Genomic DNA, 22,648 nt, shown 5'->3' on the forward strand with positions numbered 1-22,648 from the left:
GAGACGTGTTTTTACTACACTGCATTTAACTGACAGTTGAAATGTGATTACTATGCAGGTTAAGAGTTTGAAAAAGTGCTTTAACTTTCGATACTTTAATGACATTTTTCTGATAATACATACCTGTACTTGTCATCGAAGATTTTTACACTGTGGTATTGCTTCTTTTACTTAAGTGAATTATCTGAATAACGAAGACCAGTGTAGCATTTGATCAAATGTTTCCCCTCATTGAGTGTATTTTGTTCTTCTCATTCTTTGGGAATTCCACTCACTCAAAATGGACATGATGCCATATTTAGTATCTGACATATTCTTTTTCTTCATGTGGTCGTAGAATGAAAACCAAATGTTTATTTACATGGGGATAATGAATAGTTCAGCTACATCTGTGCATGTTGTGTTGACTTAATGAGCCCTGCTGAGTCCAAGTTGTAACCTTCACGTGTACTCCTTTTCTCTTCATGTTCTGCTTTTCTGTCAGTGGTCAAAAATGAGAAGAAAAATTCAGAGAGCTCTGAGGTGCTAGTAAAAGACATATTGTCAGGCAGCACATGTCGCTACCTCTTGAAGGATTTCATCGGTGAAGGGAGCTTTGGCAAAGTTGCCAAGGCTGTGAATTTAAACACATCGGAGCCCATGGCCCTCAAGATCCTAAAAAGTGAGGCTGCCGCTGAAAGAGAGGTAGATCATTTAATTTGTTTTGACAGTGAAGTTTTTTCACATCTTCTTGCCTAAGTTTTGTTTCTTAAATGAACTGCTGATACCATGCTCTGTCACTTACAAGTACCTATGTCATTTTCTACACAGATCCAAATGCTCGAAGTAGTGAGCGTTCTTGACCCAGTCAAGAAGAACGTGGTTCAGTTCTTGGAGAAGTTTGAGCACAAAGGACATACCTGTCTAGTGTTTGAAATGCTGGACAGGAGTCTTCATCGACTGCTCATAGAACGAAATAAGCCACTGTCTCTCAGTGAGCTACGACCAATAACGCACCAGGTAAAGACTATGTAGCTTTGATCAATCTTTCAACAAGTAATAGCATTATTCTAAGCCAGCTGAGAAAGAAGTTACATGCTTAAGTAATAGCCTGCACCTTGGTCAATGGTATCTTTAACTGTCTACATTGTGTCCTCTGTCTCTGCAGTTGCTGACGGCCTTTGACGCTCTGAAGGGCATTGGTGTCGTTCACTCGGACCTGAAGCCAGACAATATAATGCTGGTAAACCACCCGGCTCAGCCCTTCCGAGTAAAACTTATAGATTTTGGCGTGTCCTTCAATGCCTCAGAAGACAGACAAGGGATGAGAATTCAGCCTCTGGGTTGCAGGTAAATTCAATCCGCAAAGCTCATCATTTAACACGTTTGCAGTTGTGTGTTTATGCTGTAAATTATCCAGGGGATGCTGTGTCAATCTTCAGTACACATGCTGCATTTGACAATGTATTTAATAGCTCTTGTTGTTCTTGTATGCTATGCATAGGGCACCTGAAGTCTTCCTGGGTCTACCGTGTCGAGGCCATAGACATGTGGGGTCTTGGTTGTGTGCTTGGGTTCCTGTACCTCAGAAAAAAGCTGTTTGCGGCACACTGCGAGTACCAGTCAGTAAGTAGCCAAATATATTTAGATATATATTTAGATTTGAATGCAAAGACTGTAACATTCTGCCCAAGACACTTTTCCAAACCCAACAGGGGACTTGATGTAGTGTGCCGGCTGATGTGATTCTTAATATTCTCTCTTCAGATTAGAGGTATCGTAGACATTCTTGGCCAGCCAGCTGACCACCTCCTCAGTGCTGGGAAACACACCCACAATTTTTTTAAGGTGAACCAGCACTGGGACAACCCAAGATGGTGGATGAAGGTATTTTATCTTGCTTCAGTTGTTCAGCTTTTTTTATCTTCCAATTAGACAACAACTCTTTTAAAATGTTTAAGACATTAAGGAGGAAGTATCTGAAATGCATGTTTTGTTCCTGTAGACCCGAGGGAATACCAGCTTGGCACTGGCATCGAGCCCAAAAGATGGCACATGTGGTTAGAGGCCTGGATGACCTGATAAGAGTAAGTGGTCAATTTCTTGACTAAAGAATGAATTGATCTCAATTTGCTCTGTGGCAGAGAAACAGGAAGCAGTTAAAATGAACTGTCACCCACTTTGTTTTAAATACAGCACGACCCAGAGACGCAGGAAAACATTGAGGTGGAGGATCAAAGAGCGTTTGTCAGTCTCCTAAAATGCCTTCTAAATACAGACGCAGAAGAGGATCACTCCGGGGAAGGCTCTCACTCACCCCTTTGTCACAATGGCCCATCTGGTGGATGAAGTAGAGATCAGCTTGTAGTAAGTTACTGTGTTTTGGTTTCAGTAGGGTTGGAAAGATTTGTTTACTGATTGAGTTATCATTCATTTATTGTCATGTTTTATTCAGTGCCAAGAATTCTTCAGAAAATGGCGGTCGTACCAGTGGACAACTTCGATGAGGAGCTATCTCCTAATGGTGAGGCTGAGGAAGAGCCCAATGATGAAGAGCCTTCAGCCACCTCATTTAAATGACACAGCTGTTCCTCGCTCCTGTGACAGCGTTAAAAACATGCCTCGCTCATCTGATGGAGCAGAAGCTGCCGCAGTGATAGACGATGTATTTTTTACAGCTTTAGAGGAACCAGCTGTTAGCCAAGTTGCAGCCAGTCCAGCTGATGGAGAAGCTCAGGAAGAGCCCAAAGATGAAGAGCTTTCGCACCACCTCTGAAAAATGATGCCGGCTCAGCTCTTTTTCGCTCCTGTGACAGCGTTAAAAGAATGCCTCATTCATCTGATGGAGCAGAAGCTGCCGCAGGAATAGACGCTGCTGGCTCAGCTGTAGAGGGACCAGCTGTTTGCCAAGGTGTAGCCGGTCAAGCTAAAGACATCGGCCAATGGCGGGTTACCAGATGAGTGTCCACCTGCCAAAGTTAAGAAGAGCCGACTGAAGAGAATTCGGAAATTCTTTGGCAGGACAATAAGGACCTTGTTTGGAAAGAAAAGAAAGGATCAAAAGAAATCTTGACTGTCATATTCTTACACCGATCAGCCACAGCATTAAAGCCAGTAGCTGCTTTTAATGTCGTAGCTGATCAGTGTATGAATATGACATTCAACTAAGCCAAAGAGGAGGCAAAAATGGTTGTTAACACTCCTGCAAAGGGATTAAGGGACAGCATTGCAGGTGTTTCTCTCTCAACCCAACGGTCGAGGCAGATGGCCGCCCACCCAGAGCCAGGTTCTGCTCAAGGTTTCTTCCGTTAAAGGGAGTTTTTCCTTGCCGCTGACATCAAGCGCTTGCTCATGGGGAATGTTGGGTCTCTCTAAATATAACTATTAAGAGTCCGGTCTAGACCTGCTACATATGAAAAGTGCCCTGATACAACTTCTGTTATTATCCTCCTAACAACCATTCACACTTGGCCTCATGTGACCCCAACGACTCTAACAACTGATGTTACAACAACCAGGAGCACTAACAAACCAAGTGACATCAATGGCTTTCAAGTATCTACAGCCAAGTCCAGTTGCCCGCGATTCAGTCCTTCTTTGATAACCATGACCTGGATGACCAAGAATCTTCAAAGACGTCATATTCTTTATTTTCCCTGGTAAATTGTTTCAAAGAAACTTTGAATTTTTGACCTGATGTCAATAAACAACAAATTCACTTGAATTCCTTCTTGTGTGTTCTTTGGAGATGACACCACAATTGTTTGATTAATTCAGTTATATCACAGATGCTGAAACAATGGTTAAAAGATAAAATAGTTACTGATCATCAAAAACAATGGTCAGGTTAATTTCCTGAAGTGCAAGGTGACACTTTTTGTTTATTTAACAATCCATAACCCAAGGATACACTTTTTTAATAATATAAAAAAAAAAATAAAAAAAAAATACAAGTGCTCACATAGTTGCCTATTAATTTGACGGTGATTGTCTAATTGTTGGTCTGATTTGTTTACAGTATTTACAGCAAGTTGTCATAGCTACACAATTCTTCAATCTTTTGAAAACCTTAACAGACTGCACTTCACTCTTTCCATCAGGCTGTCCCTTTGGTCAAAATATTAAAACTACTACACAGCAACTGCTAAACAGATTTCCATTATATTTGCTCTGAAATTCATGGCGCTGCAGAGGATGAATATGTATTTCTTAGTAACTACTGAAACCTTTTCTTTAACAACATCATGTCAAAATTTCCCATTTAATGTAGGACACTGAAAATCTAAGGGCTACTGACATCTAGAAATTTCGCTTGTTTTTGTTTCACATGTTCAAACATAAGGGATGTCCCTGCATGGAAACAGTGATCAACCTGTTTCCAATAGCATTACCTGTGACCCTGCTCGCCACTGTAAAGTTAGAGAAACGCTGAACACTTGGTCATGATGGATCTGAGGATCTCCCAAAACCCCAGAGCTGTTTACGTTAATGCCTATGGGTTTGATAGAAGAAGTGGCTTGTGGGAGGTCTTTTTCCTCCAGAATTGCCTGAAGTGGACATTAGTGTGGTGGAGGACCATGGTGGTCCAGAGCATCAAACTGAGCTGTTGGCTCCAGCCCCAGTACTGCCTGAAGCCAGAGCTCTCGTAGTCAAGCATGTAGTTAGAATAGCACTCTAGAAAATGCCAGTGTCCAATGTACATAGCAGTGATATTGCTATTGGGGGACCTGCTACCATCTGCGACCACTGCTGAGCCATATGATATAGTAATAGACATATTGTCAGGCAGCACATGTCGCTACCTCATGAAGGATTTCATCGGTGAAGGGTGCTTTGGCAAAGTTGCCAAGGCTGTGAATTTAAACACATCAGAGCCCGTGGCCCTCAAGATCCTAAAAAGTGAGGCTGCCGCTGAAAGAGGTAGATCATTTAATTTGTTTTGACAGTGAAGTTTTTTCATCTTCTTGCCTAAGTTTTGTTTCTTAAATGAACTGCTGATACCAAGCTCTGTCACTTACAAGTACCTATGTCATTTTCTACACAGATCCAAATGCTCGAAGTAGGGAGCGTTCTTGACCCAGTCAAGAAGAACGTGATTCAGTTCTTGGAGAAGTTTGAGCACAAAGGACATACCTGTCTAGTGTTTGAAATGCTGGACAGGAGTCTTCATCAACTGCTCATAGAACGAAATAAGCCACTGTCTCTCAGTGAGATCGACCAATAACGCATCAGGTAAAGACTATGTGGCTTTGATCAATCTTTCAACAAGTAATAGCAATATACTAAGCCAGCTGAGAAAGAAGTTACATGCTTAAGTAACAGCCTGCACCGTGGTCAATGGTATCTTTAACTGTCTGCATTGTGTCCTCTGTCTCTGCATTTGCTGGCGACCTTTGACGCTCTGAAGGGCATTGGTGTCGTTCACTCGGACCTGAAGCCAGACAATATAATGCTGGTAAACCACCCGGCTCAGCCCTTCCGAGTAAAACGTATAGATTTTGAGTGTCCTTCAATGCCTCAGAAGAAACACAAGGGAAGAATTCAACCTCTGCGTTACAGGTAAATTCAATCCATAAAGCTCATCATTTAACGTGTTTGCAGTTGTGTTCTTATGCTGTAAATGATCCAGCGGATGCTGTGTCAATCTTCAGTACACATGCTGCATTTGACAATGTACTGACTAGCTCTTGTGGTTCTTGTATGCTACACATAGGGCACCTGAAGTCATCCTGGGTCTACCCGTGTCCGAGGCCATAGACATGTGGAGTCTTGGTTGTGTGCTTGGGTTCCTGTACCTCGGAAAAAAGCTGTTTGCGGAACACTGCAGTACCAGTTGGTAAGTAGCCAAATATATCTAGATTTGATTGCAACTACTGTAACATTCTGCCCAAGACACATGTCGAAACCCAACAGGGGACTTGATGTAGTCGTCAGCTGATGTGATTCTTAATATTCTCTCTTCAGATTAGGCGCATAAGTAGACATTCTGGGCCAGCCAGCTGACCACCTCCTCAGTGCTGGGAAACACATCCACAAATTTTTGAGGTGAACCAGCACTGGGACAACCAAAGATGGTGGATGAAGGTATTTTAACTTGGTTCAGTTGTTCAGCTTTTTTATCTTCCAATTAGACAACAACTCTTTTAAAATGTTTAACACATTAAGGAAGAAGTATCTAAAATGCATGTTTTGTTCCTGTAGACCCCGAGGAATACCGGCTTGGCACTGGCATCGAGCCCAAAAGATGGCACATGTGGTTAAGAAGCCTGGATGACCTGATAAGAGTAAGTGGTCAATTTCTTGACTAAAGAATGAATTGATCTCAATTTGCTCTGTGGCAGAGAAACAGGAAGCAGTTAAAATGAACTGTCACCCACTTTGTTTTAAATACAGCACGACCCAGAGACGCAGGAAAACATTGAGGTGGAGGATCAAAGAGCGTTTGTCAGTCTCCTAAAATGCCTTCTAAATACAGACGCAGAGAAGAGGATCACTCCGGGGAAGGCTCTCACTCACCCCTTTGTCACAATGGCCCATCTGGTGGATGAAGTAGAGATCAGCTTGTAGTAAGTTACTGTGTTTTGGTTTCAGTAGGGTTGGAAAGATTTGTTTACTGATTGAGTTATCATTCATTTATTGTCATGTTTTATTCAGTGCCAAGAATTCTTCAGAGAAAATGGCGGTCGTACCAGAGGACAACTTCGATGAGGAGCTATCTCCTAATGGTGAGGCTGAGGAAGAGCCCAATGATGAAGAGCCTTCAGCCACACCTCAGTTAAATGACGCAGCTGTTCCTCGCTCCTGTGACAGCGTAAAAAACATGCCTCATTCATCTGATGGAGCAGAAGTTGCCGCAGGAATAGACGCTGCTGGCTCAGCTGTAGAGGAACCAGCTTCTAGCCAAGTTGCAGCCATTCCAGCTGATGGTGAAGCTCAGGAAGAGCCCAATGATGATGAGAGCCTTCAGCCACACCTCATTTAAATGGCGCAGCTGTTCCTCGCTCCTGTGACAGCGTAAAAAACATGCCTCATTCATCTGATGGAGCAGAAGCTGCCGCAAGAATAGACGCTGCTGGCTCAGCTGTAGAGGGACCAGCTGTTAGCCAAGGTTCAGCCGGTCCAGCTCAAGAGACATCGGCCAATGGCGGGTCACCAGATAAGTGTACACCTGCCGAAGTTAAGAAGAGCCGACTGAAGAGAATCCGGAAATTCTTTGGCAGGACAATAAGGACCTTGTTTGGAAAGAAAAGAAAGGATTAAAAGAAATCTTGACTGTCATATTCTTACACCGATCAGCCACAGCATTAAAGCCAGTAACTGCTTCTTAATGTTGTAGCTGATGAGTGTATGAATATGACATTCAACATTTGACAGCCATTGGAGTTTTTAAAGGAGGCCAAAGTGGTTGTTAAATCTCCTGGGAAAGGATTAAGAGACAGCATTGCAGGTGGGGGATAAGCGGTGTTGTCAACGTTCTCCTCTGCTGAGGAGTGGTTTCTCTACTTAATGTTAATTTGCATTTATTTCTTAAGATATTCTGAATTCTGAAGGAGTAATAATTTCAGTGTTTGTCCCAGTACAGTAACAAGTATTTTATTGATAGCAAAATGTAGTAAATATTTACACTGTAATTTATGGACTGTAGTCTAAACCCTCAGAAAATAATGCAAAATAAAAACAACTCAAAGATGACATTTTATTGCCTTCAGTTTCATTACTGCTGACATCCAAAGAGTGTGTACTGCTCGACCATTCCCTTTATGCCAGAACAGGTAGGTTTGTATTCATCAGTCTGACACTCTGCTTCTGTGGGCCAGTACTCGATCCAGGTTCTCGCACCGAGCACAGACTGATGCCTGATTTAGAAACAGAAAGCAGGGAAACAGTTAAAATGTTTAAATCAAGACATCCTGTAATTGAAATACAGAGGCGAGAGAAGATACTTAAAGGTATTTTAAAAACTGGGTTTTTGGTAGCTCCGACCTTCATTTCTTTCCTGTATTCACTGTGTATTCACTATTTACTGAGTTTTACAGACCTCCAAGTTATTTGGAAGAGAAAACACAGGTGAATGGTAAAATTACCCAGTTTACAGAAAGACTTACTGGTTCAGTGTACTTGACATACCTGTATGATCACGTGACTGCTTGTGTTTCTTGATCCATTGGGCCTGGTTTTAGCAATGCCACTATGGCTCAAGATCTCAGAAATTACTTTGGTGAATACAATGATAGATATGATGGAAGGAGCAATGAAAATAAAACTAAGAAATGTCTACATCAACAGCATTGATGTAGCATAGAGGCCGTCAAAAGCATTGAAATGAACAATTTGTCTGTAAATGAAGTGATTGTTCCTCATTTCTCTCATAAAAGACTTGAGTAGAATCTTAGAATAGAATGTTATGACATCATAATACTGATGCCCTGCTGTGATGTCATGAAGAGTCCTTTAATGTTTGGAACTGGTCAGTTTGCCTTCAGCTGAAAACACTTCACGACTTACAGAGAAGAGTTAGTTGAAGCACTTCACTACTTACAGAACAGAGTTAGTTGAAGAATTAACAATGAAGAAGAGACAGATTTTCAGAAACATTTGCTGTGGCAAAGTGACCTCCAGTACTCATGCAGACCGCTGTTTGACAGCAGATAAAACTGGTAAGAAAACTCAAGACATGCACACACACACACACACACACACACACACACACACACACACACACACACACACACACACACACACACACACACACACACACACACACACACACAACCACACACACACACACACACAGAGTGATGAGGAGTAACTAAGTTAATTTACTCAAGTACAGTGTGTAGGATCCTTGTTTTATAAGTATCTAAATTTTACTCCACTTTATATGTCGACTCCACTACATTCCAGAGACGTGTTTTTACTCCACTGCATTTAACTGACAGTTGAAATGTGATTACTATGCAGGTTAAGAGTTTGAAAAAGTGCTTTAACTTTCGATACTTTAATGACATTTTTCTGATAATACATACCTGTACTTGTAATCAAATATTTTTACACTGTGGTATTGCTTCTTTTACTTAAGTGACTTATCTGAATAACGAAGACCAGTGTAGCATTTGATCAAATGTTTCCCCTCATTGAGTGTATTTTGTTCTTCTCATTCTTTGGGAATTCCACTCACTAAAAATGGACATGATGCCATATTCAGTATCTGACATATTATTCTTCTTCATGTGGTCGTAGAATGAAAACCAAATGTTTATTTACATGGGGATAATGAACAGGTCAGCTACATTTATGCATGTTGTGTTGACTGAATGAGCCCTGCTGACTCCAAGTTGTAACCTTCACGTGTTCTCCTTTTCTCTTCATGTTCTGCTTCTCTGTCAGTGGTCACAAATGAGAAGAAAAATTCAGAGAGCTCTGAGGTGCTAGAAATATACACAATGTCAGGCAGCACATGTCGCTACCTCTTGAAGGATTTCATCGGTGAAGGGTGCTTTGGCAAAGTTGCCAAGGCTGTGAATTTAAACACATCAGAGCCCGTGGCCCTCAAGATCCTAAAAAGTGAGGCTGACGCTGAAAGAGAGGTAGATCATTTAATTTGTTTTGACAGTGACGTTTTTTCACATCTTCTTGCCTAAGTTTTGTTTCTTAAATGAACTGCTGATACCATGCTCTGTCACTTACAAGTACCTATGTCATTTTCTACACAGATCCAAATGCTCGAAGTAGTGAGCGTTCTTGACCCAGTCAAGAAGAACGTGGTTCAGTTCTTGGAGAAGTTTGAGCACAAAGGACATACCTGTCTAGTGTTTGAAATGCTGGACAGGAGTCTTCATCAACTGCTCATAGAACGAAATAAGCCACTGTCTCTCAGTGAGATACGACCAATAACGCACCAGGTAAAGACTATGTGGCTTTGATCAACCTTTCAACGAGTAATAGCAATATACTAAGCCAGCTGAGAAAGAAGTTACATGCTTAAGTAACAGCCTGCACCGTGGTCAATGGTATCTTTAACTGTCTACATTGTGTCCTCTGTCTCTGCAGTTGCTGACTGACCTTTGACGCTCTGAAGGGCATTGGTGTCGTTCACTCGGACGTGAAGCCAGACAATATAATGCTGGTAAACCACTCGGCTCAGCCCTTCCGAGTAAAACTTATAGATTTTGGCGTGTCCTTCAATGCCTCAGAAGAAACACAAGGGAAGAGAATTCAGCCTCTGCGTTACAGGTAAATTCAATCCGCAAAGCTCATCATTTAACGTGTTTGCAGTTGTGTGTTTATGCTGTAAATGATCCAGCGGATGCTGTGTCAATCTTCGGTACGCATGCTGCATTTGACAATGTACTTAATAGCTCTTGTGGTTCTTGTATGCTACACATAGGGCACCTGAAGTCATCCTGGGTCTACCGTGTCGAGGCCATAGACATGTGGGGTCTTGGTTGTGTGCTTGGGTTCCTGTACCTTGGAAAAAACCTGTTTGCGGCACACTCAAGTACCAGTTGGTAAGTAGCCAAATATATCTAGATTTGATTGCAACTACTGTAACAATCTGCCCAAGACACATGTCAGAAACCCAACAGGGGACTTGATGTAGTGTGTCAGCTGATGTGATTCTTAATATTCTCTCTACAGATTAGACGCATCGTGAGCATTCTGGGCCAGCCAATGACCACCTCCTCAGTGCTGGGAAACACACCCACAAATTTTTAAGGTGAACCAGCACTGGGACAACCCAAGATGGTGGATGAAGGTATTTTAACTTGGTTCAGTTGTTCAGCTTTTTTTTTATCTTCCAATTAGACAACAACTCTTTTAAAATGTTTAACACATTAAGGAGGAAGTATCTAAAATGCATGTTTTGTTCCTGTAGACCCCGAAGGAATACCGGCTTGGCACTGGCATCGAGCCCAAAAGATGGCACATGTGGTTAAGAAGCCTGGATGACCTGATAAGAGTAAGTGGTCAATTTCTTGACTAAAGAATGAATTGATCTCAATTTGCTCTGTGGCAGAGACAGGAAGCAGATAAACTGAACTGTCACCCACTTTGTTTTAAATACAGCATGACTCAGAGACGAGGAAAACATTGAGGTGGAGGATCGAAGAGCATTTGTCAGTCTCCTGAAATGCCTTCTAAATACAGACGCAGAAGAGGATCACTCCGGGAAGGCTCTCCTCACCCCTTTGTCACAATGGCCCATCTGGTGGATGAAGTAGAGATCAGCTTGTAGTAAGTTACTGTGTTTTGGTTTCAGTAGGGTTGGAAAGTTTTTTTTACTGATTGAGTTATCATTCATTTATTGTCATGTTTTATTCAGTGCCAAGAATTCTTCAGAGAAAATGGCGGTCGTGCCAATGGACAACTTCGATGAGGAGCTATCTCCTAATGGTGAGGCTGAGGAAGAGCCCAATGATGAAGAGCCTTCAGCCACACCTCATTTAAATGACACAGCTGTTGCTCGCCCCTGTGACAGCGTAAAAAACATGCCTCGTTCATCTGAGAGAAAGAGGCTGCCGCAGGAATAGACGCTGCTGGCTCAGCTGTTGAGAACCAGCTGTTAGCCAAGTTGCAGCCAGTCCAGCTGATGGTGAAGCTCAGGAAGAGCACGAAGATGAAAGAGCCTTCAGCCCACCTCCGAAAAAATGATGCGGCTCAGCTGTTCCTCGCTCCTGTGGCGTTAAAAAATGCCTCATTCATCTGATGGAGCAGAAGCTGCCGCGAAAAAGGCGCTGCTGGCTCAGCTGTAGAGGGACCAGCTGTTAGCCAAGGTGTAGCCGGTCCAGCTCAAGAGACATCGGCCAATGGCGGGTCACCAGATGAGTGTCCACCTGCCAAAGTTAAGAAGAGCCGACTGAAGACAATCCGGAAATTCTTTGGCAGGACAATAAGGACCTTGTTTGGAAAGAAAAGAAAGGACTAAAAGAAATCTTGACTGTCATATTCTTACACCGATCAGCCACAGCATTAAAGCCAGTAACTGCTTTTAATGTCGTAGCTGATCAGTGTATGAATATGACATTCAACAGGCCAAAGAGGAGGCAAAAAATGGTTGTTAACACTCCTGCAAAGGGATTAAGGGACAGCATTGTAGGTGTTTCTCTCTCAACCCAACCGGTCGAGGCAGATGGCCGCCCACCCAGAGCCAGGTTCTGCTCAAGGTTTCTTCCCGTTAAAAGGGAGTTTTTCCTTGCCGCTGACATCAAGCGCTTGCTCATGGGGGAATGTTGGGTCTCTGTAAATATAACTAATAAGAGTCCGGTCTGGGCGTGCTCCATATGAAAAGTGCCCTGATACAACTTCTGTTATTATCCTCCTAACGACCATTCGCACTTGGCCTCATGTGACTAACGACTCTAACAACTGATGTTACAACAACCAGGAGCACTAACAAACCAAGTGACATCAATGGCTTTCAAGTATCTACAGCCAAGTCCAGTTGCCCATAATTCAGTCCTTCTTTGAAATCCATAACCTGGATGACCAAGAATCTCCAAAAGATGTCATATTCTTTATTTTCCCCGGTAAATTGTTTCAAAGAAACTTTGAATTTTTGACCTGATGTCAATAAACAACAAATTCACTTGAATTCCTTCTTGTGTGTTCTTTGGAGATGACACCACAATTGTTTGATTAATTCAGTTATATCACAGATGCTGAAACAATGGTTAAAAGATAAAATAGTTACTGATCATCCAAAAAAAAATGGTCATTTTAATTTCCTGAAGTGCAAGGTGACACTTTTTGTTTATTTAACAATCCATAACCCAAGGATACACTTTTTTAATAATATAAAAAAAATAAAAAATAAAAAATACAAGTGCTCACATAGTTGCCTATTAATTTGACGGTGATTGTCTAATTGTTGGTCTGATTTGTTTACAGTATTTACAGCAAGTTTGCATAGCTACACAATTCTTCAATCTTTTGAAAACCTTAACAGACTCCACTTCACTCTTTCCATCAGGCTGTCCCTTTGGTCAAAATATTAAAACTACTACACAGCAACTGCTAAACAGATTTCCATTAAATTTGCTCTGAAATTCATGGCGCTGCAGAGGATGAATACGTATTTCTTAGTAACTACGAAACCTTTTCTTTAACAACATCATGTCAAAATTTCCCATTTAATGTAGGACACTGAAAATCTAAGGGGCTACTGACATCTAGAAATTTCGCTTGTTTTGTTTTCACATGTTCAAACATAAGGGATGTCCCTGCAAGGAAACAGTGATCAACCTGTTTCCTATAGCATTACCTGTGACCCGCTTCGCCACTGTAAAGTTAGAGAAACGCTGAACACTTGGTCATGATGGATCTGAGGATCTCCCAAAACCCCCAGAGCTGTTTACGTTAATGCCTATGGGTTTGATAGAGAAGAAGTGGCTTGTGGGAGGTCTTTTCCTCAGAATCGCCTGAAGTGGACATTAGTGTGGTGGAGGACCATGGTGGTCAGAGCCGCATCAAACTGAGCTGTTGGCTCCAGCCCCAGTAATGCTTGAAGCCAGAGCTCTCGTAGCCAAGCATGTAGTTAGAATAGCACTCTATGAAAATGCCAGTTGCAAATGTACATAGCAGTGATATTGCTATTGGGGACCTGCTACCATCTCGACCACTGCTGAGCCATATGAGGTCTGGAGGAAGAATTTAGTCCAGGGGTGCCTCTACAGCTGTCACAAGTACGAGTCTGAACCACTGCGCCAAAATTGGAAAAATATTAAGTAAAGGTTAGCACATAATAGCCTAACTCCGTGACGATGAGTCTCGATCGGTTTATATTCACTCTCAGTATCAGTGCGGTTTTATAAAACCCCACCCTCTCAAGGGCAGGTGATGGAGGTGGGCCACCCATCCATGATTAGAGGCGTTAACATTTTTTAAAAAATATATAAATTTCATGGCGTAAATAAATCCAAAACAGTTGACTCTCGTCAGCATTGACCTTACAAGTTCAGAATGATTTAAAACATAAGATGGCCCATGAAATGCCGATTTTAATTACTTTTATAAGAAATGTCTACATCAACAGCATTGATGTAGCATAGAGGCCAAATCAAAAGCATTGAAATGAACAATTTGTCTGTAAATGAAGTGATTGTTCCTCATTTCTCCCATAAAAAGAGTTGAATAGAATCTTAGAATAGAATGTTATGACATCATAATACTGAAGCCCTGCTGTGATGTCATGAAGAGTCCTTTAATGTTTGGAACTGGTCAGTTTGCCTTCAGCTGAAAACACTTCACGACTTACAGAACAGAGTTAGTTGAAGCACTTCACTACTTACAGAACAGAGTTAGTTGAAGAATTAACAATGAAGAAGAGACAGATTTTCAGAAACATTTGCTGTGGCAAAGTGACCTCCAGTACTCATGCAGGCCGCTGTTTGACAGCAGATAAAACTGGTAAGGAAAACTCAAGACATGCACACACACACACACACACACACACACACACACACACACACACACACACACACACACACACACACAGAGTGATGAGGAGTAACTAAGTTAATTTACTCAAGTACAGTATGTAGGATCCTTGTATTATAAGTATCTAAATTTTACTCCACTTATATGTCGTCTCCACTACATTCCAGAGAGGCGTGTTTTTACTCCACTGCATTTAACTGACAGTTGAAATGTGATTACTATACAGGTTAAGAGTTTGAAAAAGTGCTTTAACTTTCGATACTTTAATGACATTTTCTGATAATACATACCTGTACTTGTAATCAAATATTTTACACTGTGGTATTGCTTCTTTTACTTAAGTGAATTATCTGAATAACGAAGACCAGTGTAGCATTTGATCAAATGTTTCCCCTCATTGAGTGTATTTTGTTCTTCTCATTCTTTGAATTCCACTCACTAAAATGGACATGATGCCATATTCAGTATCTGACATATTCTTCTTCTTCATGTGGTCGTAGAATGAAAACCAAATGTTTATTTACATGGGGATAATGAATAGTTCAGCTACATTTGTGCATGTTGTGTTGACTGAATGAGCCCTGCTGACTCCAAGTTGTAACCTTCGTGTTCTCCTTTTTCTCTTCATGTTCTGCTTCTCTATCAGTGGTCACAAATGAGAAAGAAAAATTCAGAGGCTCTGAGGTGCTAGTAATAGACATATTGTCAGGCAGCACATGTCGCTACCTCTTGAAGGATTTCATCGGTGAAGGGTGCTTTGGCAAAGTTGCCAAGGCTGTAATTTAAAAACATCAGAACCCGTGGCCCTCAAGATCCTAAAAAGCGAGAACATACAGCTGAAAGAGAAGTAGATCATTTAATTAATTTGTTTTGATGGTGAAGTTTTTCATCTTCTTGCCTAAGTTTTGTTTCTTAAATGAACTGCTGATACCATGCTCTGTCACTTACAAGTACCTATGTCATTTTCTACACAGATCCAAATGCTCGAAGTAGTGAGCGTTCTTGACCCAGTCAAGAAGAACGTGGTTCAGTTCTTGGAGAAGTTTGAGCACAAAGGACATACCTGTCTAGTGTTTGAAATGCTGGACAGGAGTCTTCATCGACTGCTCATAGAACGAAAGAAGCCACTGTCTCTCAGTGAGATACGACCAATAACGCACCAGGTAAAGACTATGTGGCTTTGATCAATCTTTCAACGAGTAATAGCAATATACTAAGCCAGCTGAGAAAGAAGTTCGTGCTTAAGTAACAGCCTGCACGTGGTCAATGATATCTTTAACTTCATCTACATTGTGTCCTCTGTCTCTGCAGTTGCTGACGTGACCTTTGGCTCTGAAGAGGCATTGGTGTCGTTCACTTTCGGACCTGAAGCCAGACAATATAATGCTGGTAAACCACCCTGCTCAGCCCTTCCGAGTAAACTTATAGATTTTGGCGTGTCCTTCAACAACCTCAGAGAAGAGAGACAAGGGATTAGAATTCAGCCTCTCGTTACAGGTAAATTCAGTCCACAAAGCTCATCATTTAACGTGTTTGCAGTTGTGTGTTTATGCACGTAAATGATCCAGCCCAGCGGATTCTGTGTCAATCTTCAGTCGCATGTTGCATTTGACAATGTACTTAATAGCTCTTGTGGTTCTTGTATGCTACATATAGCTGGCTCTGAAGTCATCCTGGAGTCTACCCGTGTCCAGAAGACCATATGGAGCATGTGGAGTCTTGGTTGTGTGCTTGGGTTCCTGTACCTTGAGAAAAAAGCTGTTTGCGGCACACTGCGAAAGTACCAGTTGGTAAGAAAGTAGCCAAATAGCCTAGTCTAGATTTGATTGCAACTACTGTAAATGCCTTGCCTACTTGGAGACACATAGTCGAAACCCAACAGGGGACTTGATGTAGTGTGTGTCGGCTGATGATTCTTAATATTCTCTCTTTCAGATTAGGCCTCAGATTAGACGCATCAGAGAGATTCTCGGGCCAGCCAGCTAGGCCACACCACTCCTCAGTGCTGGGCAACACACCCCACACATTTTTTAAAGATTGTGCAACCAGCACTGGGACAACCCAAAATGGTGCGATGAAGGTATTTTAACTTGTCTCAGTTTTGTAGCTTTTTTATCTCCCAATTAGACACAAAAATCTTTTAAAAATGTTTAATGCATATTAAGGAGGAAGTATCTGAAATGCATGTTTTGTTCCTGTAGACCCCTGAGGGAATACCAGATTGGCACACTGGCATTGAGCCCAAAAAGTATGCGCTACATGTGGTTAAGAAGCACTGGATGACCTAAGTTTACAGTAAGTGATCAATTTCTTAATTAAAGAATGAATTGATCTCAATTTGCTCTGTGGCAGAAGAGACAGGAAGCAGTTAAACTGAACTGTCACTTACTTTTGTTTTAAATACAGCATGACTCTCAGAGACGCAGGGAAAACATTGAGATTGGAGGATTCGAAGAGCTATATTTGTCAGTCTCCTGAAATGCCTTCTAAATACAGGACGAGAAGAGGATCACTCCGGGGAAGGCTCTCACTCAATTTCTTGTCCTCACAATGGCCCCATCTGGTGGATGAAGTAGAGGAATCAGCTTGTAGTGCAAGTTACTGTGTTTTTGGTTTTCAGTAGGGTTGGACAGATTTGTTTACTTGGATTGAGTTATCATTTCCATTTATTGGGTCAACTTGTTTTTATTCAGTGCCACAAGAATTCTTCAGAGAAAATGGCGGCGGTCGTACCAATGGACAACTGGATGAGGAGCTATCTCCTAATGGTGATGCTGAGGGAGAGTCCAATGATGCAGCCTTCAGCCACACCTCATTTTAAATAACACAGCTGTTCCTCGCTCCTGCGACAGCGCTTAAAAACATGCCTCAACTCATCTGATGGAGCAGAAGCTTTCTCCAGAGAAAGACGATGTATTTTTTATAGCTTTTAGAGGAACCAGCTGTTAGCCAGCTGTGCAAGTTGCAGCCAGTCCAGCTGATTGTAAAGCTCAGGAAGTAGCACACAAAGATGAAGAGCCTTCTGTGCCACACCTCCTAAAAAATGATGCCGGCTCAGCTGTCTTTTTCGGCTTCCCCTGACGGCGCGTTAAAAAAAATACCTCATTCATCTGATGGAGCAGAAGCTGCCGCTTGGAATAGACAGCTGCTGGCTCACCTGTAGAGGGACTAGCTGTTTTGCCGAAGGTGTAGCCGGGTCCAGCTCAAGAGACATCACGGGCCAATGGCGGTCACCAGATGAGTGTCCACTCTGCCCAAAAGTTAAGAAAGAAGAGCCGACTGAAGAGAGAATCCGGAAATTCTTTGTTCTTTTTGGCAGGACAATAAGGACACCCTTGGTTTGGAAAGAAAAGAAATGTTTTAAAGATATCTTGACTGTGCATATTCTTTACACCGATGAGCCACAAGCATTAAAAGCCAGTAACTGCTTTTAATGTCAGTAAGTGATCAGTGTATGAATATGACATTCAACAGGCCAAAGCCAGGAGGCAAAAAATGGTTGTTACCTGCCTCCTGCAAAGGGATTTAATGGGACAGCAATGTAAATAGGTGTTTTTCTCTCAACCTTTAACCGATCGAAGGGCAGATGGCACGCCCACCCAGAGCCAGGCTCTGCTCAAGGTTTCTTCCACTTCCTGTTAAAAAAGGGAGTTTTTTTTTTCCTTGCCGCTGACATCAGCTGTCATGGGGAATGTTGGGTGCTCTGTAAATATACCTACTATTAAGAGTCCGGTCTAGACGCAGTTATCCATATGAAAAGTGCCCTGATACAACTTCTGTTATTATCCTCCTCTAACAAAACTACATTCACACTTCTGCTACCCTCATGTGACCCCAACGACTTCTAACAACTGATGTTACAACAAACCAGGAGCACTAACAAACCGCGGACATCAATGGCTTTCAAGTATCTACAGCCAAGTCCAGTTGCCCGCCATTCAGTCCTTCTTGATTACTATGACCTGATGACCAAGAATCTTCAAAGACGCCATATTCTTTATTTTCTCCCGTAAATTGTTTCAAAGAAACTTTTAATTTTTGACCTGATGTCAATAAAACAACAAATTCACTTGGAATTCCTTCTTGTTTGTTCTTTGGAGATGACACCACACAATTGTTTGATTAATCTTGAAGAGGTATCACAGATGCTGAAACAATGGTTAAAAAGATAAAATAGTTACTGATCATCCAAAAAACAATGGTCATTTTAATTTCCTGAAGTGCAAGGTGACACTTTTTGTTTATTTAACAATCCATAACCCAAGGATACACTTTTTTAATAATATAAAAAAAAAAATAAAAAAATACAAGTGCTCACATAGTTGCCTGCTTAATTTGACGGTGATTGTCTAATTGTTAATTTGATTTGTTTACAGTATTTATTAAGTAAGCTGTCATAGCTATGGCCATTCCTTCAATCTTTGGAAAAAACACACAACAGTATCACTTCACTCTGTCCATCAGGCTGTCCCTTTGGTCAAAATATTAAAACTACTACACAGCAACTGCTAACCCACTTCCATAAAATTTGCTCTTGAAATTCATGGCGCTTGCAGAGGATGCAATGATTTTTAGTAACTACAAAAACCTTTCTTTAACAACATCACGTCGTACCTCCCCATTTAATGTGGTGACACTGAAAATCTAAGGCTACTGACATTTCAGAAATTCTCGCTGTTTTGTTTTCACATGTTCAAACATAAGGATGTCCTGCATTGGAAACAGTGATCAACCTGTTTCCAATAGCCTTACCTGTGACCCTGCTCGCCACTGTAAAGTTAGAGAAACGCTGAACACTTGGTCATGATGGCATCTGTGGATGTCCCAAAACCCCCAGAGCTGTTTACGCACGCCTGGTGGGTTGATAGAGAAGAAGGGCTTGTGGAGGCCTTTTTCCCCTCCAGAATTGCCTGAAGTATTAGTGTATGAGACCATGGTGGTCCAGAGTCAGATCAAACCGAAACAGCTGGCTCCAGCCCCAGTAATGCTTGAAGCCAGAGCCTGTAGTCAAGCATGTAGTTAGAATAGCACTCTAAGGAAATTGCCAGTTGCAAATGTACATAGCGGGTATTAAGTATTGGGGACCTATACCATTCAAGTACTCACTGCTGAGTGATATAGTAATAGACATATTGTCAGGCAGCACATGTCGCTACCTCATGAAGGATTTCATTGGTGAAGGGTGCTGGCAAAGTTGCTGCTGCTGTGAATTTAAACACATCAGAGCCCGGCCCCTCAAGATCCTAAAAAGTGAGGCCGCTGAAAAGAGAGGTAGATCATTTAATTTGTTTTGATAGGAAGCTTTTTTCTTACATCTTCTTGCCTAAGTTTTGTTTCTAAATGAACTGCTGATACCAGCGCTGATTTGATCAATCTTTTCAACGAAAGTAATAGCAATATACTAAGCCAGCTGGAGAAATAGTTAAATGCTTAAGTAACAGCCTCCACCGTGGTCAATGGTATCTTTAACTGTCTAAGACAGGTCCTCTGTCCTGCAGCGTTGACGGCCTTTGACGCCCTGAAGGGTTTTTTGGTGTCAAGCGATCGGACCTGAAGCAGACAATATAATGCTGATAAAACCACCCAGCTCAGCCCTTCCGAAAACTTATAGATTTTACGGTCCTTCAGAAACACAAGGGAAGAGAACAATTCAGCCTCTGCGTTACAGGTAAATTCAAGAAGCTCATCATTTAACACGCTTGCAGTTGTGTGTTTATGCTGTAAAATGATCCAGCTGATGCTGTGTCAATTCAGCACGCGCTGCATTTGACAATGTACTTATTAGCTCTTGTGGTTCTGTATGCTACACATAGGGCTCCTGAAGTCAACTGGGTCTACCGTGTCCCGAGGCCATAGACATGTGGGGTCTTAAGGTGCTAGGGTTCCTGTACGAAAAGCTGCTTATGCACACCGCGAAAATACCAGTTGGTAAGTAGCCAAATATATCTAGATTTGATTGTAACTACTGTAACATTCTGCCTAAGACACATGTCGAAACCCAAAGGGGACTTGATGTAGTGTGGTCGGTTGATGTGATTCTTAATATTCTCTCTCAGATTGTGACGCTATCGTAGACATTCTGGGCCAGCCAGCTGACTATTCTCCTCACAGTGCTGGGAAACACACCCACAAATTTTTTGAGGTGAACCAGCACTGGGACAACCCAAGATGGTGGATTTAGCGTATTTTTAACTTGGTTCAGTCTTTTCAGCTTTGTTTTATTCCAATTAGACAACAACTCTTTTTAAAATGTTTAACATTAAGGAGGAAGTATCCAAAATGCATGTTTTGTTCCTGTAGACCCCGAGGGAATACCGGCTTGGCACTGGCATCGAGCCCAAAAGATGGCACATGTGGTTAAGAAGCCTGATGACCTGATAAGAGTAAGTGGTCAATTTTTGACCAAAGAATGAATTCGATCTCTAATTTGTTCTGTGGCAGAGAGACAGTGTTAAGTTAAACTGAACTGTCACCCCACTTTGTTTTAAATACAGCATGACCTCGGAGACGAGGGAAAACATTGAGGTGGAGGATCGAGCATTTGTCAGTCTCCTGAAATGCCTTCAAATACAGACGAGAGAAGAGATCATCCGGGGAAGTTGCCTCACTCACCCCTTTGTCACAATGGCCCATCTGGTGGATGAAGTAGAGATCAGCTTTGTAGTAAGTTACTGTGTTTTGATTTCAGTAGGGGTTGGAAAGATTTGTTTACTGATTGAGTTATCATTCATTTATTGTCATGTTTTATTCAGTGCCAAGAATTCTTCTCAGGAGAAATGGCGGTCGCACTAATGGACAACTTCGGCGAGGAGCTATTCTCAATGGGGAGGCTGGAGGATCTAGCCCAATGATGAAGAGCCTTCAGCCACACCTCATTTAAATGACGCAGAGCTGTTCCGCCTCCTGTGACAGCGTAAAAACATGCCCATTCATCTGATGGAGCAGAAGCTGCCGCAGGAATAGACGCTAAGCTGGCTCAGCTTGTAGAGGGACCAGCTGTTAGCCAAGGTGTAGCCGGGTCCAGCCTAAGAGACACGGCCATTGGCGGGTCACCAGATAAGTGTCCACCTGCCAAGTTAAGAAGAACCGACTGAAGATCCAGAATTCTTTGGCAGGACAATGGACCTTTGGAACAAAGAAATGATTAAAAAGAAATCTTGACTGATCAGCCACAGCATTAAAAGCCAGTAACTGCTTTTTAATGTTGTGACTGATCAGTGTGTAAATATGACATTCAACATTTGACTGACAGTCATTGGAGTTTTAAAAGGAGGCCAAAGCGGTTGTTAAATCTCCTGGGAAAGGATTAAGAATGTATTGCAGGTGGGGGATAAGCGGTGTTGTCAGCATTCTCCTCTGCTGAGGTGGTTTCTCTACTATGATTGCTTCTCTTTTATTACCTGTCCTCCTATCCAAAAATATGTATGAGTGTTGTCTTGAAGGGTGTCCCTTATCAAGGTACATTTTATATCTGTATTTTTATTTCATATGAGAACCAAGTTTTTTTACATTCAGTAACTTTGGTCATTTATTAAATAATCTGATTATAAAAAATTTATTAATTTGCATTTGACTGTAAGATATTTAAATTCTTTACTTAAAAAGGAGTCATAATAATTTCAGTGTTGGTCTGATACAGTATCAAGTATTTTATTGATAGCAAAATGTACTAAATATTTACACATAATTTAATGGACTGTAGTCTAAACCCTTAGAAAATAATGCAAAAATAAAAAAACAACAAAGATAACATTTTATTGCCTTCAGTTTCATTACCTGCTGACATCCAAGGAGTCTGTACTGCTTCGACCATTCCCTTTACTTGCCGAACAGTAGGTTTGTATTCCATCAGATTGACACTCTCTGCTTCTGGGCAGTACTCGATCAGGTTCTCGCACCGAGCATGCTGATGCCTGATTTAGGGAAACAGAAAGCAGAAACAGTTAAAATGTTTAAATGCTGATAACATTATAGGGGAATAGACACACAACAAATATAAACACAACAAACTTCTGATTGACTCTGTTCGTCTGTGTAAATATCATGGAAATTCCCATGATGAGTGGGTTTTTCCTATCATAAAATCTAAAGCCACTCTGCAGTGTGGATAACTAAGGAATGTGCGCAGTTTACCCTGAGGACCCACATCAAGACTTCCTGTCATTGAAAATACAGAGGAGAAGATACTTAAAGGTATTTTACAAACTGGGTTTTTGTAGCTCCGACCAGTGCT

At 41.7% G+C, this 22,648-nt stretch overlaps 1 protein-coding gene across 1 annotated transcript; it reads right to left on the reverse strand.

Annotated features, from left to right (window-relative positions):
• Positions 1-7,693: 7,693 nt before the first annotated feature.
• Positions 7,694-22,579, reverse strand: LOC120787364 (complement C3-like). Its single transcript, XM_040122972.1, has 3 exons — positions 22,482-22,579; positions 22,242-22,328; positions 7,694-7,835 (listed from the first exon to the last, which is right to left on the reverse strand). Exons 1-3 carry the CDS (start codon positions 22,577-22,579, stop codon positions 7,694-7,696), a joined length of 327 nt encoding a protein of 108 aa, XP_039978906.1.
• Between the last annotated feature and the right edge of the window lie 69 nt (positions 22,580-22,648).

The sequence above is a fragment of the Xiphias gladius genome, unplaced genomic scaffold, assembly GCF_016859285.1.
Source record: "Xiphias gladius isolate SHS-SW01 ecotype Sanya breed wild unplaced genomic scaffold, ASM1685928v1 HiC_scaffold_145, whole genome shotgun sequence".
Taxonomy (NCBI): domain Eukaryota; kingdom Metazoa; phylum Chordata; class Actinopteri; order Istiophoriformes; family Xiphiidae; genus Xiphias; species Xiphias gladius.